Below are 20,472 nucleotides of genomic sequence, written 5' to 3' on the forward strand. Positions count from 1 at the left end.
CAGAATCACAAAAGCGACGCCCCGCGGTATGATCCCTTGCTCCCAATCGTCACGAAAGTGACGCCCCGCGGTTAAGGGGTTAAGGAAATAAATTTCTTAGGCCTCAAATTAAGTTCTGATGGTATTCACACCACTGATGACAAAATACAGGCAGTGAGAGATTTTCCTGAACCCACTACGACTGATGAAGTTAGACAATTTTGAGGTCTGGCTGGGTACTATAGGTCATTCGTACCACAGTTCTCTCATCTAGCCTTTCCTCTATTCCAACTACTCAAAAAAGATGCTGTATTCCAATGGGAAGAAGAACAAAAAAGGGCATTAAACAATCTACAAATTAAACTGACAAATGCACCTTGTTTAGCATATCCAGATTACACAAAATCATTTCTTATTTGTACAGACGCATCAGTTAAAGGATTAGGGGCTGTACTGATGCAGGAAGATAAAAGAGGAAAAAATCAACCAATTGCATATGCCAGCAGACAAACAAGAGGTGCAGAGAAAAATTATTGCACTACAGACTTAGAGGCACTTGCAGTGGTTTTTGCATTACAAAAGTTTCGAGATTTGGTATATGATTACGAAATCCACTTATTCACCGACCATAAACCACTTGTGAGTATGTTTAAAGAAAAACTCCTTTCTGGGAGGAAAGCAAGATGGAAATGTACAGTTGAAAACTACAATGTACAAATTCATTATATACAAGGTAAAATGAACATAGTAGCTGACACATTATCTAGGAACCCAAACACAATTCAGGTCGTGGCGTTAGATCTCAAAGGAAATATCCCAAACCACGAGGATATCGCAAAGGCAGAAAGACTTGACCCAATATGGTCTAAAGTTATATACAAGTTAGAAAGTGGAGATGACATACAATTACCCAAACTGCATGTCCTACTCGAACAATTCACAATGGTCAATAATACATTATACAAGATTAATTCTAAACAACCAAAACGCCAAAGAAATAAGTAGTACCTAATGACATGATACCCCAAATATTACGAATGATACACGACAGCCCACATGCAGAACATCCTGGAAAGGATAAGACATTCAACCAAGCCCAGCTGTTATATCACTGGCCTTCATTACGAAAAGATATAAACAATCATATAGACAGATGCGAATCATGTGCGAAACACAAAGGATACCCAATCACACCTGCACCGGTGGGTAATTACCTTGTACCACATCAACCATGGGACGTTGTCGCTGTTGATTTACTCAAGATGCCATTATCATACAATAATATCCTATACATATTCGTAGCAACGGATCATTTTTCACGTTATGTCATTTTAGCTCCAATTAAAGATAAGACAGCAGATACAGTAGCAAAGGCAATAACAGATAATGTAATATGTCGCTTTACTACCCCAAAGGTACTAATAAGTGATAATGGAGGAGAATTTAATTCTGAGATCTTACAAGAAATATGTAAACAATACAACATCAAAAAGGTTAACGTTTTAGCCTATCACCCAGCATCGAATGGGTTGGTAGAGAGACAAAATAAAAAAGTATTAGATGTGCTACGACACATTCTCAGTGAAAATTATGCAAGCTGGGATGATTGGATTCCCAGAGTAGAAGCCTCAATTAATGGATCTATAAATAAATCCATAGGTGACACACCACATTTCATTATATATGGAACAGATAAAAAATTACCATATGAGCTCCTACAAGGTGACAGTATGCCCATATACAATTACGATGATTACTCCAAACTCCGTTTACGTGAATTCCAGGACATACACAAAAGAGTAAAAAAACAATTAACGATGTCCAAGGAAGAAATGACAGAGGCATTTAACAAGAAGGCAAGAGATTCACCTATCAGCTTAGGAGACATTGTTTACGGTATCATTCATACGAGAGACAATAAATTATCCCCAAAATTTGAGGGCCCATACAGAGTAATTAACATAAAAGCAAACAAAGTTTTAATTAAGTCACTTTCAAGTGGCGAGGAGAAACAAGTTCATATTGACCATTTAAAATGAGTTTCAAGGGAATTATCCAATAATTATTCAGCCTCGGATACAACCGAACAGACGAACGTACCTCAGGAAAGCAAGCAAGAAAACAACAATGATTACAAAAAGAAATTAAGGTCATATACCAAACAATCGAACATAGGTGCAACTGTTCCAATCAAATCTACAGTACATCATTTACGAGAATTAAATATCGATTTAAACTCCTTCTATAAATGAAATAACAATCAACTGTAATGCACATCATCACTATCATCGATTACAGCATGACCATATTAGGAAATTAATAGATTTTTTTTTTTTTCGGTAGGTTACGATGAAGGAACTTATGCTATGGATTCTCCTCTACATAGCAAGAGGATATGCGCACTTAGACCCCCAACACATAGTACGACAAGGATGCCTCATAGCTCCAATGGCCACGACTACAATCGTTAAGGACGTCATGAGTACTGAAATAAGTCTAGATTACTTATATGAATTACCTACTTATCTAGACAGACTTGCGACGCCGATGCGAACTCTGGACTTCATGATAGGAAATTATGTTTCACAAGCACATAACACAAAGGAAATGAATGAAATGGTAAAGTTAGCGAAATGGAAACTAGAACAGGCAAAGTCAACTATGCTCATCATGATCCAAGATCTCCCATCTTATGGAACGGAGGTACTGAGCGACAGGAACAACATCACACGTACTCGCCAAAAGCGCGGTTTGTTCGACCTGGGTGGCGCAGTTCTTGGGAACATCTTTGGATTGGCTACAGAGGATGACCTTAAAGAAATAAACAACACATTTAATAAGATGGGTCAGATACTAACATACCAAGATAAATTCATCACAGGACAGAACTCAGCAATGAAGACAATTGTGAAAAATCTGAAAAAAGCAGAAAACATAGATCTCGAGAGTGTAGATAAAATAAATGAAATGGAAGGAAACATTACACTTTTCCAACACTTCTCCATCATCACGGAACATATTGACACGATTCTACTACAATTAGAGAACACTAGAGATCGTTTCAGGGCACTTATGCAAGGAATTTCGAATGCTAGTGATGGCAAGATCACAATTGACTTACTCCCAGTTCATGAGCTACGTCAGATAATTAGTCAAGGCATACATAAACATAAATTGAAGCCGTTGTTCCGCAGTAGGGAATTCATGCAATATTATCCATATTTACAAGCAACACTAACACCAACATCAGTAGTAGTTCATGTATTGTACCATTCATAACTGAAGACCTGTTCACAGTATACCAAATACATCCCTTCCCCTATAAAAATAACAACACTTTGGTCATCATCAACATCAACACAGACACCGAACTCATCATGGTCTCCAAGAGATGGGACACTGTCACTTTCACAAGTGAATCAACGATTGAACGAGTGCCGCACATCCTTACATGCTGTTCATCTTTGTCCTGCGTACATTTTCACGTTTCAGCCTACTGATACAGTCCCTTGTGAAATGGCTATCATCAGAAATGACAATATTCATAATCATTGCAACTTCACTTTTGCTCCAGATAAACTTGTACACCATCAACGCATTGGACACTCACAGTTTTTTTATTTCACTCATAACACATCAGTTTACATAGTCTGTCCAGATATGTCACCATCTCATACTTCAGCATCAGGATTATACATAGCACCAGACTACTGTGCGGTATTTACACCAGCCATGTCTACTTTATCCACCATCCATCACTACGCCATTCTCAATCATACACACAAACATTTCCACCCACTGCCTGATATGGACTTAAACATGAGCACAAGTATTAAGTTGACTTCACCTAAGTTTGAAACTATGCAGCTGATCAATGAAACAATGAAGCCCTGGGAAGATTTGAGTTTGAGTATGTTCAACCCATATTATGTGTATAGCCCAGCACCTACTGTCTTTATAATCTTCTGCATTGTATTTGCAGTATTGCTGTTCGCAATGCACAGAATGCATGCAAGAATTGCTAATTTGGGGTCAATATTTAGTGGGGGGAGAGTTAGCATCCAAGTTAACCCCCCTGAATGAAGTGTACATATTTTGTATATAGCATTAATTATATATATATATATATATATATATATATATATATATATATATATATATATATATATATATATATATAATACAAAGAAGAATGACCCATGTATGGCATACCAGTACCATTATCTTTAAATGAAATATCAATAACTCTTACCATACTCTTAATTTTAAACTTTTTTTTTTTCTCTTGCATGTATCCATTTCACTACAATAACCCAAGTACATACTGTATTACAGTTAAATAGTTTACTTTTAATGCATTTATTCGAATATGAATACAACTTGTTTAAAATGTAATATTACTGAATAATTACTATTTACTATAAATATTATAATTATGTATACAATATTATTATCAGTATTATGTACTAATAGATTAGCATGTGTCAATGATAATTGCTGTCGGAGGACCTTCAGCTGCGTGGACCGAGCAATGTTATGACTCCATATTATATTTACAAATCATAATAGATAGATAGATAAATAGACAGATAGACAGCTCTATGCGAGCCTGGGAATGGGAAATGATCTTGCAAGTTACACTGAGGAAAAGCTGACGACAGATTACGAAGTAGCCAGTCAGGAGATGATGCAGTTAGTTTGTCAGCGATACACCAGGTGAACAAAGCCTAGTGACCATACACACACATACACACATACTCACACACAGGCTTCTAGAACTTTCCAACCACAGGGAACACACGTGACACGACTCCTGTTTCACCAGAATTTAGGAAAGAGAGCTCAGAAGGAGAGAGGCCATAGAATCGGCAGGTAGTGGGGAGAAAGCTTAGCAACTTGGAAGAGAGAGAGAGAGAGAGAGAGAGAGAGAGAGAGAGAGAGAGAGAGAGAGAGAGAGAGAGAGAGAGAGAGAGAGAGAGAGAGAGAGAGAGAGAGAATGAGAGAGAGAGAGAGAGAGAGAGAGAGAGAGAGAGAGAGACAGGGAGACAGGGACTCTACTTATACTCACTCGTGTGTGAGAGACTCTGTTAATATTTCCAAGACAAATAAAAATAGTCCCATACTCTTCTTTATCTCTCCTTTGTCATTGCATGACAAATGGAAACCAAGATTATCGACGTACAAACAACTCAAGTATAACAACCGCTCGTCCACAAGTCTATTATATATAACTTCTCTACAAGTAACTACAAAGTCTTTTTATGACACGTATTCGATTTTGAGAACAAACAAAGTATAAGAGCCAGGTCAGATCATTAGCTCTAAAGGCAAACTGAGCTTAATTTTGATCTGATAAAATATGATTGGTGGATCATTAAGGCTCAGGAAACGACGAAAACATTGAATTTTGAGATAAATAATTCAATTGTCAAGGTCACATGGTAAAGGCAATGTCCGACTCCGACTCTCTGTGTGTAAGGAAAAAAAGTTAAGAACCCATTTGCATTAATCTCGGTGGATCGGTTGAGGATACCCGATTACCTGTTCTGTTGTTTTATAGAACAATTGCTCAAGGGACAAGATTACATGGTACACTCAATCTAAACCATTTTTATCCCAAGTACACTTCACTTTGTGAAAGGGTTCAGGTACAACAAAAATACAGAGATTCGAATTGAAGAACAATGAGTAACAAATGAAGTTTACAAAGGAAAGTAAACGGCCATTATCAATGAGCAATGTCATCTCAGTTTTGATCTTCTTTGAACCACAGTAGGTAGAAGGGTTCATGATTCGGGAAGAATGAAGGAAGTTGATTGAAGTATAATCTACCTACAAGCAGGGTCAAAGGGCAAATTCATTTACTCGGCTGCATTATATTTAGGAGTGTTGCTCTCCCTTAGATTTTCCATTTTCTTGGTATGGACAGTTGGTTATCATACAGCGACATGGCAAAGAGCAGAGATTCACTCAATTGAACCTTACCGTCTACATTCCCGTGGATCTTGTGATAATTTTTGAGTAATATATATATATATATATATATATATATATATATATATATATATATATATATATATATATATATATATATATATATATATATTCAAAGACAGATAGATACATATATGTAGATAATGTATCTGTCTCTGTCTGTCTGCCCGTCTGTCTGTCTGTGTCTCTCTCTCTCTCTCTCTCTACGTATATATAAGAATTCCTCGTTGGATGACAATCCTATTGACAAGTTTTGTTAACTTTTATCAAAACTGTTGAAGTTACTTTTTTACACACACACACACACACACACACACACACACACACACACACACACACCAGCAGCAGCGAGTGTAAAAGCATTCTGAGATGATTTGGCCATATGTAACAAATATGGAATGATTGAATGACAAGGAGAGAGTACGTGAAAGAGATGGTGGTAGGAGGAGAAAGGGAAGATGAAGAATGGGGTGGAGGGATAGACTGGAAATGCATGTGAAAGAGGGAGATGTGAGGTGGAGAGATGGCAGCCAGGAAGCAGTGGATCGGGTGATATGAAGGCACAAGTGTAGATAACGTGAATCTATCTATATATCTGTATACCTAGGCTGCTTCCCCCAAGAAAAGGGTGGTAGCCGATACAGGACGACACACTCCCAATTTACTCATCAATTCCAACACATTCATTCGCATCTTAGCCCCAAAGGGGAGAAGGGACAGATCTTCAGCGCACCACACCGCACGAGGGTCAACTGCGCAGTGCAATCAGTGACATCTGCAGCAGGGCCCGACAGCAGTGCTGGTTTACCCCTGGCACATCATAATAGACCCATCCCCTTACCCGCACCTGACCTGATCAGCTGATCGGACAAATGCGGGAGAGTATCCCCTCAGCGCTGTGTCATCATTTTATTCATTCACAATTTCTCTTCATTTTATTCTGTCACAGACATCCCTTCGCATCCAACGCGAAACATCTTAATAAAAAGTAGAGGAAAGGAAAGTCAGCTCCTCTCACCATTCAGTGCTTTGTTACTCCATCAGGAGCGTAGGGGATCGGTGTTAGACTATTCAGTCCCGACACCTAAGGCAAAAGAGCCCAACCGCACTCGTCCCCGAGTGACGTTAAGGGAACAAATAACCTCAGTACTTTCCTTGCATGTAAACCCTTACAGACCCATTCAGTTGGAGTGCCTTAACCCATCAGTCCACAAGGCATCATTATGCTTCCGTCCACTTATAGGGGATTAAGTGACTGGTCCGTCCGTGGGCAGGTGATTGGGTGGGTGCGTGCATGAGTGCTTGAGTCTGAGCATTTGTAACACTCTTGTGGGTGCGGTATCTCCTGAACCCAACACGAAACTTTTGTGAGTGATGCAGTATGAGGAGATGATGAACTGATTAGGTCGGCAAGGTCAAGGTCATACGGGTGTGGGTGCGACATCTCCTGAACCTCTTGAGGAATTTCGACCAAACTCGTCAGTAACACAGTATGAAGGGACGATGAACTGATTTGGTCAGCAAGGTCAGTGGGTCAAATGTCAAGGTCATATGGGTGTGGACGCAATATCTCCTGAACCCTTTGACGGATTTCGACCAAACTTTTGTCAATGATACAGTATGAAGGAATGATGAACTGATTAGATCTCCAAGGTCAAGGGGTCAAAGGTCAAGGTCATATGGGTGTGGGCACGATATTTCCTTAACCTCTCGAAGATTTGGACCAAACTTTTGTCGATGATACAATGTCAGACTAAAATAGAGCGTCTGACTCTGTAATGGAATCGGAAACAAATGCTTTAAAAGAATCGAAGATCACGCAAGTAAACTAGATTTAAAGGAATAATGATCTCCCTGATCAACGAAGAAACATCATATGCTGATAACTCTGGTATTGAACAGACTTAGAAATTTTGTCATGATTTTTTGTAATGGAGTTTGGCATCGAATATTTCACTTGGCCAATGGGAAGGACTTTGTAGGATGATATGGTCACAGGCTATCAAGTCTTCGAAGTTCAGTACACATGAAATTACCAGTAATCCTAAGGTACGTTCATAAATCATCTCCAGATTATGCATGAATTCTAGGCCAACAAAAACACTCCCATATGTATATATATATATATATATATATATATATATATATATATATATATATATATATATATATATATATATATATATATATATATATATATATATATATATATATATATATATATATATATATATATATATATATATATATATATATATATATATATATATATATATATATATATATATATATATATATATATATATATATATATATATATATATATATATATATATATATATATATATATATATATATATATATATATATATATATATATATATATATATATATAAGAGAGATACTCTCATGTTTAATGAAATAGATATTAAGGTATGTTGTCACGCAATGACGTAGCGGTATATTCCTGAACACTAGCAATGCCACAGTTTCTAAGGCAAAGGCTTTATCTTCAATCACATCAGGTTGTGAAACTTTCGCTCTTACTACTTCCATCAGTACAACGTCTATATAGGATGCACAGTTTATTGGGTGGCTGCAGAAACTTTTATAATTGACAAGCAGGGGTGCCTGGCATTGCCATGCCAAAAAGGCGAACGCTCTAATCCTGTTTGTTTAGTTCATTTTTTCTTTATACTCCAGGAAGGTCATGCATCTCATAAGCTTTTGAAGGAGGATTATAAGAGGTCCAGGAACTTCTAGTTCAGCTTTCACAGACTAACGCATAGTATTCATGCACACTTGTTTACTATTACTGGTGACCACAAATGACCTCCGACCAGTGACCTCAAATGAACTCGGAGGTCAACCTCACAAAGCCTATGTCCGAAATGAAGGTCATGTGACTTTCCATGCCAAGAATTGGGCTGCTGGGTCCAGTCGCTTTTGAATGTATTTCTGGTGACCTCAAATGACCCACGACCGGTGACTTCAAGGAGTCTCCATGCCAAGAACTAGGCTGCTGGATCCATTTGTTCGAACGTGTATTACAGTGACCTGAAATGACCTCTTACCAGTGATCTCAAATGACCTCAAAGGCCAAATTCAAATAGCCTATGTCCGAACTGGAGGTAATGTGACTCCCAATGCCAAAAATTGGGGTGCACGGGTACCCGGTGTTTCCCGGACCAAAAAAGTGAACAATCTACATGGGACCTAAAATGTCCCAGATCTGAATTTTGACCCCTTAAAACCATCCTTGGGTCACCCTGATTAGGAATATATACGGGTTTGGGGGTCTCTGGCTCTTTGTTTTTATTGTGATTGAAGAGGAAACAAAGAAAATGGCTCTTTTATATACATAGATTTACCACGTATGAAAACATGAATATTGCCCCTACTTTTATCTTCGTCCTGGTTTACTTACAAATGTACCACGATTACATTTTACTTATCTCGTTGCAGCAGTTATATTGGATATCAAAAACTCTATACTCTCTAGTCATATGATTTTAAATTTTGATGAAATGTTTAGACTCTCTTTCCACTAGACAAGACAAGCTGCTGATTTTCCTCCAGACTGGTATAAATTAATGGTCAGTAATTTGCTTTAACGTTCACTGTTCTGCAGCACTCACCTGGGAACAGTTGACCTCATCACTGTAGTCGCCACAGTCGTTGTCACCGTCACACCTGTATGACTCCCTAACGCATCGGTTGTTGTCACACTTAAACTGGTCATCGTCACATTCTCTCTGCGGATGGTAACACGGAAACACCTAACTACATGCAGGCCTATCCTCTGACATATAGTTCATACACCGTATCTTTCAAAAACTGTCTAATCTGAACCACCCTGCAAACATTTCTAAGGAACACCAATTACACTTATCTTTTCTTTTCTTTATATATTAAACGTATATTTCATTCTTGATGACCTGCAACATCCATCCATCCATCATCCAATCCTATGTTACCCCATGAGGAGCGTAGCATTCCGGGGCTAGGAGAGTTGGTCTTAACATTTAAATTGAGAGTGACCAGCCTCACTCCTCCCTGAGTGACAATACGTGAGCAATGAACCCTAACCTTCCCTTGGATATAAACCTGGACCAGCTCAATCCGATTGGAGCCTCTTAATTACCTACTAATCCAACAGGCATCATAATTTGGTGTTATGCTTACCATCCAGAGCAGTAAATGGTTTCCTGGTGTACAAGAAAGCATTTGTCTTGTCACTCAGTATAGAGTCACCCATAGGCAGAAGGAAGGGAAAAGAATGATGGAAAGAAAGCAGAGGGAGTGTAAAGTCACCTGTGGGCAGAAGGAAGATGAAAGAATACAGGAAAAAAAGACAGAAGAGGAAGGAAGGAGAGGAAAGGACAGACACCCAAAGCAGCACTACATCTAGTGAGTGGATGGTGAATACCCACCCACCTCCAACCTATGTTCTCACCATGGGGAAAAACGAAATATAGCATTATATAGGTTAGGTAAAATCTTAGTTGCAACATTAAATCTGAAATAAATTTAGCATAGTTTCTGTATAATAAATGATTAACAGTTTTAAAGCTTGCTCATTACGTATAGAAACTAATAAATGTAACTGGAACAATAATAATTATGCTAAAATAATTCGTGATTTGAAATATTTGTCGCTGTTTTAAGGAAGTGGGAAAACACTGACGTTTGCATTTTAGTGCATTAGACTGAAAATAATTCCTTTGCCAGGAAAAGTTACAAATACTTTTAGTATGCTGTGATTTTTAGTATGCTGTGATTTTTAATAAATTCTTTGTGCAACTGTGTATCATCTATTTAATAGAGATTGTAGTTTAGCTATTTCTGCATATATTGTTTAGCTTACCAGAATCTCTTAAAATATATGCTTATTCAGCCCATGCTTGAAAAGTTGGAATAATGAACAGAGGTTTGGAAGAAGACTGTCAGACATATTGCTTTAAAAAACGCATGGTCATATGTAGTACTCAGCAAACCAAATATTGAAGTACATCTCCACTTTTTAAAGCAGGCTATTCAGCTTCTAAAAATAAACATTGATTTAACAGTATTCCATAAAATTTAGACATTTTTCTTCAACTATGCATTATCTTGTACATAAAAGTGTGTTCACCCTCGAAACCTTCGAATTCGCACTTGAATCTATGTGGAGAGTGAGAGCAGTGCGAGTATAAGTGGTTGGGGAATGGCTGGGAGAGGAAGAGATGAGAGGAGGGGGGAAGAGATCAGTAGGGCGGAAGTAGTGGAAGCGATGAAGAATATTAAGTTGGGAAAGGCCCCAGGAATTGATGGAGTGTGTGGTGAAATGCTTAGGTATGGGGGTGAGATTGTTGTGGAGTGGATATGGAAGTTGTGTAGATTGGCTTGGGAAGAGGGAAGGGTTCCAGAGGACTGGAAATCAGGTATAATTGTTCCTTTATACAAAGGAAAAGGAGAGAGAGAAGTATGTGGTAACCATAGAGGTATTTGCCTACTTAGTGTGACTGGTAAAATATATGGTAGAATAATCATTGATAGGGTTAGGCATATGACAGAGGAGCTAGTTGGAGAAGAACAAGGGGGATTTAGGAAGGGAAAAGGGTGTGCAGATCAGATATTTGTTCTAAGATGTTTAGTGGAGAAGTATCTAGAGAAGGGAAGGAAAGTGTATGCTGCCTTCATGGACTTGGAGAAAGCTTATGACAGAATAGATAGGCAAGGTATGTGGAAGATATTAAGAATATATGGAGTGGAGGGAAAATTGTTGAGTGCTGTGAAGAGTATGTACGAGGGAGCTAGGGTTACGGTGCGAGTGGATGGTGAGTTGAGTGAGTTCTTTGATCTCAATGTGGGACTGAAACAGGGTTGTGTGATGTCTCCATGGCTGTTTAATATATACATGGATGGGGTTGTAAAGGATGTGCAGGGTAGGGCAGTGGATGTGGGGGTGGCTCTAATGAATGAGGGTGAGATTTGGAAGCTTCTGGTGTTGCTGTTTGCTGATGATACAGTACTGTTGAGTGAAGATGAATGGGAGTTGCAAGGTTTCGTGAATGAATTAGGGACAGTGTGTAGGAGGAGGAATCTGAACGTTAATGTAAACAAAAGTAAAGTTATGGTGTTTGAGAGGAATGAAGTCACAGAGTGTGCAGTGAGGTTGGATGGTGAGGATATGGAGAATGTGAGTGCATTCAAGTACTTGGGTAGTGTGATGAGTAAGGATGGAACTTTGGGGGATGAAGTGCGTGAAAGGGTACATCAGGGAAGGAAGGTTGTTGGTACACTGAAAGCAGTGATGAGAAATAGGGAGGTCAGTATGGAAGTTAAGAAGTCACTGCATGATAGTATTGTGATCCCTACCCTGACGTATGGAAGCGAGGCATGGACCTTGCAAGAGGGGAACAAGTCAAGAGTGAGAGCAGTGGAAATGAGTTACTTGAGAAGAGCATGTGGAGTGACGTGGAGGGACAGGTTGACGAATGAAGAAGTGAAGGAACGCTGTGGGGTGGATGTAGATGTGGTTGAGAAGATTAGGAGAAATACACTGAGGTGGTTTGGACATGTGAAGAGAATGGAGAAAAAAAGACTGACTAAGAGGGTGTACGTAGGTGAGGTGGAGGGAGGGAGAGGGAGACGTAGACCGAGGATGAGCTGAAGGGATGGAGTTGAGGGGTATATGAGGGAGGGGAGGGTGAGTTGGGGGGAGGGCAGTCAAATGGTTGGTGACAGAGCGACTTGGAGGCGTTTTGTCTGCGGCCACCCTTTGCGGGATTAGGGCGTCGGGCTATAGATAGATAGATAGATCTATAGCCTCCCCTGGACATCTTGCATTTTTGCTCATTGGACCTATGTTGCTGCCTCGGCCAGTTTTCCCAGGGACACAGTCATTTTCACTTGTTGAACTCTTCCCACCGTGGACCCAGTTCATTCCCTGGCCCTATTTTCCCACTAACCACCCACTCACCCAACCACCCCAAACACCCTGACCACGCACATGCATTTCTTGATTTCCCGTCCCATTCATGCCACACTACTTAGACAACTTAGACACCTGTCCTCCAAACTGTCCCAACAGACCAACCATATTCCACCCCACTCTCTTCGCTCTGTCTGCCCCCACATCCGCTTCACCCACCCAGCATCTTACTTATCCTGCCCATCCCACCCCACCTCCAATACCCACTCCACCATGCTCAATCAACCACAACACTTACCCTCACCAGTTCTCCCATTCGTCCAATCACCCATCCCATTTTCACAGTCAGCAATCTACCAACTCGAGCACATAGTTCTACCATAATGACTGGTAAGTATCCATTCCCTCTCTCACAGACATGCATGCGTGTGCAGATGAAGCTGGTGCTCGGGTATGCACCGAGACATTAACTGGTGGAAAAATGTATCCCCTTCCCAGCCACAGTATGAATCTTCCTCGATGAGCTTAATATATCTCCGTCTTTTCCTGTTTTTCTCTTCCTCATATAACCCTAATACATCGAATTCCCCTTAAAACAATTCGTCGTTGCTTTTACTCATTTTGTAGAATTCATAATGTGGCTACAAGGAGAACACAACATCTAACTACCCGAGTATATCTAACTGCAGTTATCGGTGCTTGTGGTGGACAGAGAGGCTATAATGGTGAAAACAAACTTTATGTATCGGCTGGTATAATATGTTTATCTAACTTTATTATTTTAGCGTCTTCTTTCCTAAGTGATTAACATACTCTTAACTCACGAAAATATGTGGTAATATCTTTGCCAAGTACATTCCATATTAGAAGTAAGCAGTTTATGACTAAATTTATTATTTTGCTGCTTTAACTACTATATTTCACCAAAAGCGAGATCAGTTATTGTCTTTAACCGTCCATAACATACTAAAACTGACCGTTGTACAGTTCCTTTCATCACTGTTGTCACCGCAGTCGTTGTCACTGTCACATTGAAAGGCCGAACGAATGCATTTGTTGTTTTCACAATGGAATCGGCCAGCAGCACACTGTGGGTGGCGACATCACATTATTTGTCAAAATTTATATTGCTAACAGGGGCACTCGGCGTTCCCCGTGTAAAGTCTATGATCACGCGTACAGGCATTGCCTGGTACCCTGGATGGACAAAACCCTTGTGGGAGAAGATCCCCTGGTGTCCCATTTTACCCACAGAACCTTTGTTCCTCCTCGGGTCTATTTCCCCGTGGATTTATTCCTACCATAGACGTGTTTTCCCACTACACTCCCATCCACCAGCCCTGCCCACGCATCTCACCAATCTGTCCAGCCATCCGACTCATAACACCCATAGCTACATGGTTGTAGAAGAAAAAACTATATGGTAATTGACTCCCAGGATTTCAGTGCGCACAAATGATTTTTTTTTTCTATTTAGCTCAGATCTTTGGTGTCAGGTCTGCTAGGACTATCTATGAACCTATGTATAACCCGACGCCTTAATCCCATAAGAGGTGGCCACAAAGAAATAGCTTTTATGTTATGCTCTCCCCTGCCATTACACTGTCCTCATCCCAGCTCACACACACCCTTTCTCATATACCTATCTACTCCATCCCTCCATTTCATCCTCGGTCTCTCCCTGCCTCTCCCACCCTCCACTTCCCTCACATACACTCTCCTCGTTAATCTCTCGCTCTCCGTCCTCTCTTTATGACCAAACCACCACAACGTATTTCTCTTAACGCTTTCCATGACATCTACGTCAACGCCACAATGCTCCTTCACTTCCTAATTTGTGAATCTGTCACTTAACTAACTCCACAGGATCCTCTCAAATAACTCGTTTCCCCTGGTCTCCCTCTTGATTTCTGGCCTTTAAACAATGTCCAAGCTTCGCTTCTATAAGTGAGTTGACATCACAATACTATAAAACAGCGACTTCTTTACTTCCATGCTCAATATCCTGTTTCTTATCACTGCTTTCAAGGAATTAGCAACCTTTCTTCCTTGTTGTACCTTTTCAAGCACTTCACCCACTAAACTTCCATCCTTACTCATCACACTACCAAAGTACTTAAACGCACTCACGTTTTCCATTTCCTCCTCATCCACCCACGCTGTACATTCACTGACTTCACTTCTCTCGAAGACCATAACTTTAATCTTCCCTACATTCACTTTTAGATTCCGTTTCTTACACACACTCCCAAACTCATCTACCGAGCCTTGCAGATTTTGGTTTCCCGATATCCGTTTTCTCTTATAAGTGGGGGTATAGTATGTGTCTCCAAAAGAGAATAAAAAGCACGAATGCACACAAATATAAAAATCTTGTATCAAGGGTAACTTTTGTGGTTAGTTGTTGAAAGTTTTGAGGATATTAACAATTTTAGAAGTTTGCTTGCATTTATGCGGGGGAAACGTGCTTCATACTGTGAGTGTTAGTAGTAGCAGTAGTAGTTGTTGTTGTTGTTGTAGTAGTAGTATTTGTTGTTGATGTTATTGTTGTTGTTGTTGTTGTTGTTGTTGCCTGGTAAAAGTATTAGCTGTGTTGGTGTTTCCGGTGTTCGTGCCGTTGGACGAGGATTGCGGGGGAGAGGTAGTTGTCGGCCTTTTTCTCTGGTGGGAATGGACTAAGCTACCAACCTGTGGCTGTAACGGAATAAAATGTTGTTTGCATTGTAATAACTGAACTTTTTTTAAATAAAAGAAATGGATATCAAGAGGTATAGCATATTCCTGGTAACGACAATACTCTCCCAAGAGACTATTTTATGTAGGCTGGTTTGAACTATTCCACCAAAACCTCAGATGCTAAATTGCATTACTGAGCCTACTGATCGTCAAAATACAATATCCACATGGATGGACTTTATGTGCTGTATGAAATAACAGTATTAGCATTAGTAGTAGCATTAGTAGTAGATGTAGCAGTGGTGCGTTCTTGTGTGTGTGTGTGTGTGTGTGTGTGTGTGTGTGTGTGTGTGTGTGTGTGTGTGTGTGTGTGTGTGTGTGTGTGTGTGTGTGTGTGTGTGTGTGTGTGTGTGTATGTGTGTGTATGAGTGTGTGTGTGTGTGTGTGTGTGTGTGTGTGTGTGTGTGTGTGTGTGTGTGTGTGTGTGTGAAGAAATTAGCTCGGAAAAATGTTATTAAATCTTACCCAAACTTAGTGGAAGGGTTGAGGTATGATCTGTCAGTAAACCTTTTTTATTTTATTTTATTTTTTTACACTATTTAAAAGCATGATTAGAAGGATACGTTGAACCCTGAACTAGCACAATCAAGTTTCACAATTTTTATCCAATTCAGAATAATCTTGAAGAAAAGTTGAATGTATGCCAAGAATAAAGAGACTTTTCTTGTTAAGAATATTTATTTGCAAGGTCAAGGTTAAATGGCAGGGATGTTCATTTCCCTACTCGTGTGTTCTTACCTAATTGTATCTTTACAGGAATGAGTCAAGCTCGTACTGTCCCGTGTCTTAAACCATATTTATCGTACATATCCTTAAATTTGTGAATTGTTTTGGCACACACTATTTCATTCGGTAGTGCATTCCATTGATCAATTGCTCTGTTTGGGAAACTGAATTTCCTTACGTCTTTATCACCTCTCTTCTTATGCAATTTTTTGCAGTGTCCTCTTGCTGATGCTTCTCCATATGTTAAGTAATCATTTATGTCTATTTTCTCCTTTCCTGATATGCATTTATATAGCATTATCATGTCACCTCTTTTCCTTCTCTCCTGTAGTGTTGGTAGATTCAGTTTATTTAGTCTTTCTTCGTAGCTTAGGTCCCTTAAGCTTGGTATCCATCTTGTAGCGGCCCTTTGAACTTTTTCAATCTTGTCTATGTGCATTTTGAGATGAGGACTCCAGACTACTGATGCATATTCCAGGGTTGGTCTAATGAATGATGTTATTATCCTTCTTAGCATGTCTTCATTTATGTATGTGAATGCTATTCTCATATTTGCAAGCAGTGTATACATGTTCCGTACCTTCTCGCTGATGTGGTCAACCGGAGATAGTCTGTTATTGATAATCACACCTAGGTCTTTCTCTCTTTCTGATGTGTATAGGGTTTTATTTCCTAACTTATAATCCCAATCACGTCTTTTTCCACTTTTACCAAACTTGATTACATGACACTTGTCCACATTGAATTCCATTTGCCATGTACTACTCCATTCATGAAGTTTATTTAATTCTTCTTGTAGCTCTTTACAAGAGTCTGTGTTAGTAATTCTCCTTTGTATTTTTGCATCATCTGCAAACATATTCAGATAGCTCTCATTTCCAGTGTTACTGTTTATATCATTTATATACACTAAAAACATGATTGGTGCCAGCACTGAACCCTGTGGTACTCCATTAGTCACTTCTTTCCATGATGAGTAGTTTCCTCTTAGTACTGTCCTCATTTCTATTTTTTTGAGAAAGTCTTGCATCCAACAAAACAGTTTGCCTCGAATTCCTCCTTGATGGTACAGTTTCCATAAATGTCTTTGGTGTGGTACTGTGTCAAAAGCTTTCTTGAAATCTAAATAGATACTGTCCACCCATCCTTCCCTTTCCTGTATTGTGTTTGTTACTCTGTCATAGTAGCTCAACAGATTAGTAACACATGATTTTCCTTTTCTGAAACCAAACTGTCTTTCTGTTATCATACTGTGTTCTTCTAGATGATTTACCCAAGCTTTTCTTATAAGTTTTCTAATACCTTGCTTACAACACTGGTCAGTGATACTGGTCGGTAGTTGAACGGATTTTGTCTATTTCCTTTCTTGAATAAGGGGACAATATTTGCATTTTTCCAAATATCAGGTAGTTTCCCTTGACTCAAGGATTTCTTGAAAATTAAAAATAATGGTTTACATAACTCCTTTGCACATTCTCATAGTACCCAACATGAAATTTCATCAGGACCACTTGCTTTTCCTCTGTCTAATCTACTTAACTCCTCCTGTATTACTTTTTCTGCTATTTGTATATCTGGTAGTATGTGTGGACATGCGTGTTCCACATAGTCCCTCTCAAAATTTTTTTCTTCTGTAAAAACTAATTGGAAATTCTTATTTAGTGCTACACAAATATCTTTCTCTTGTGTATAAGTGATTCCCTCGTCCGTAATGGATTGTATTATATCTTTTACTTTAGTTTTGCTTCTGATATAGCTGTAAAACAGCTTTGGTTGATCACTACTTTTATTTATTATATCCTCCTCAAACTGTTTTTGGGCTTCCCTCCTTATTCTTGTATAGTCGTTTCTTGCCTGTTTGTAATTATTATATGCCCTTTCACTATTGTGTCTTCTGTATCTATTCCACAACAAATCTCTTCTTTCTTTTGATTTTTTACATTCTGTATTGAACCATTTCTGTATTTTCTTATCTGCTTCTTTGTGCTGTGGGATGTACTTCTGGACTCCTATTTCATAAAATTCACAAAAATTTTTATATACAGCATTTAAATCTTGTCCTCTAAGCTCATTTTCCCAATCAACTTCTAAGAAATACTTCTTTAGGTCTTGATGATTTCCCTTTTTATAGTTTAGGCTCTTTTTGTAACTATAATTGCTGTTTACTATGTCATATGCTATCCTGAAGTTATAATTTAGTACTGCATGATCGCTTTTGCCGAGTGGAGGGTTATATATTAAACTGTCATTATCATTTTCTTGCCTTGTAAATATTAGATCTAGCACTGAAGGTACATCAAGTCCTCTTTTTCTGGTGGTTTCCCTCACATGTTGCGTTAAGAAAAACTCTTGTACGAGATCCAGGAGCTTTTGGTCCCACCAGCTTTCTTGGCTATTTATATCTAGAGTATTCCAATTTATATTTGTATTGAAGTCCCCAGTTAGTATAATTCTTTCCGATTTCTCTTCCATTTTATGTAGCAATGATCTTACACTCTCAATTGTACTCTCTGCCAGGTCCTCATATTCGTCTCTTTCCCATGTGTTTGATCTGGGTGGCATGTACAAATTGGCTACAATTACTTTACCTTCAGATGTGTCGATCTCTACTGCAATCAGTTCTACTTGTGATGGTATATCTAGTTTTATTTCCTTGACTTTTAGATTTTTCTTAGTTAATATTATAATTCCTAATCCTTTTTTTAAATATCTGTCTCTTCTCCATATATTGTATTCCTCTAAGTTTAGTATGTCATTTGATATCCTTGGTATTAATTTTGTTTCAGTTAGGCATATTATTTGTGGTTCATTTTCTCTGACATAATCATTCATCTCTAGTAATTTAGATACCATTCCATCCACATTTGAGTACATCAACTTTATCATCTTGTTTATATACTTGTCATGACATGGTTCTACTACCTTCCTCCTTTTTCTTCCATCCTGTTTGTGTACCACTTTCGTACCTGCAATCCTATTACTTTGTAAAAAAAAAATTCTTCTTCTTCTATTCTGATCTTCCCTCATTTTTTTTTTTTTGCTTCCTCCCTTTTCTCTTTCAGTAATTCCAGTTCCTCTTGTGTTAGGCATCTTTTTATCCATACATTTTTGAACTCCTCTTTTTCCTTAAGATTCTTTGCATTTTTTAGTATCTCTTCCACAGTGTTTACACTCTGGAAAGTCACCTTTAGAGGTCTTGTCTTGCTTTTCTCGTATTTCCCTAACCTTTCGTGTTCCTCTATGTCTTTACTACAGATTTCCTCTGATACTTCTTTCAGTAAGCTCATTACATTTGCCATCTCCTTTTTGTCTCTTGTGATCTTGTTTTTAACTTTTTCCTCTTCTATACCAGTGATTACTATTGATTTGTTTATCTCTACTGAATCTCTGACCAGCTTTGGATTGTTTTGGATTATTCTTTTCACCTCCTTTTTAATGCTTTTTTCCTCCACCCTTGTTTTGTGTGTGTGTGTGTGTGTGTGTGTGTGTGTGTGTGTGTGTGTGTGTGTGTGTGTGTGTGTGTGTGTGTGTGTGTGTGTGTGTGTGTGTGTGTGTGTGTGTGTGTGTGTGTGTGTGTGTGTGTGTGTGTGTGTGTGTGTGTACAAAAAACTAGTTTTTTTTTTTTTCCTGATTCAAAAAAAGAAGATGGCCAGATTTCAGCTAGCCATGAGATTGATCAGCTGATAATGAAATAAAGGTCATAGGTCAAGGTTACGGACCTAAGTCAAAGGCTTCTCAAACACTAGCAACCTAAACATATTTCATCCAATTTACACAAAGGTTGGGGGATGAGTTTTGAGTATGGAAAGTATGAGGGGTTTATATTTTGATAACAGTCTAATGCCAAGGTCATATTACAAGGTTTTAATTCCTCGCCCTTGTCTTAAAAAAAAAAAAAAAAAAGTTTCATACACCAAATCTTTTAAAGAAAAAGTATCATAAACGTATTCAGTCTAACCATTCTGCAAATGTTTTAAATAGCACCATTTGCACTTTTCACTTTACATTAATCATATGTCTGATCTCAGGTGTCCTGGAGACAATTTAACTGACATAAATTTCAATTTATTATCGTCATGAATGAACAACGAGAACGTAATCAGCTTAGGCAGGCAATTATT

General features: G+C 38.7%; 1 protein-coding gene across 1 annotated transcript in view; it reads right to left on the reverse strand.

Moving 5' to 3' along the window:
* Positions 1–20,472, reverse strand: part of LOC145413687 (uncharacterized) — a 247,632-nt gene that overhangs the window by 186,729 nt on the left and 40,431 nt on the right. The window contains exon 3 of the mRNA XM_080283342.1: positions 9,612–9,728. Within this exon, the coding sequence (XP_080139468.1) occupies positions 9,612–9,728 (117 nt within the window). The remainder of the gene's footprint in view (positions 1–9,611; positions 9,729–20,472) is intronic.

Source organism: Coenobita brevimanus, chromosome 97 (assembly GCF_032717465.1).
Source record: "Coenobita brevimanus isolate Jiangsu-jjx chromosome 97, ASM3271746v2, whole genome shotgun sequence".
Classification (NCBI taxonomy): domain Eukaryota; kingdom Metazoa; phylum Arthropoda; class Malacostraca; order Decapoda; family Coenobitidae; genus Coenobita; species Coenobita brevimanus.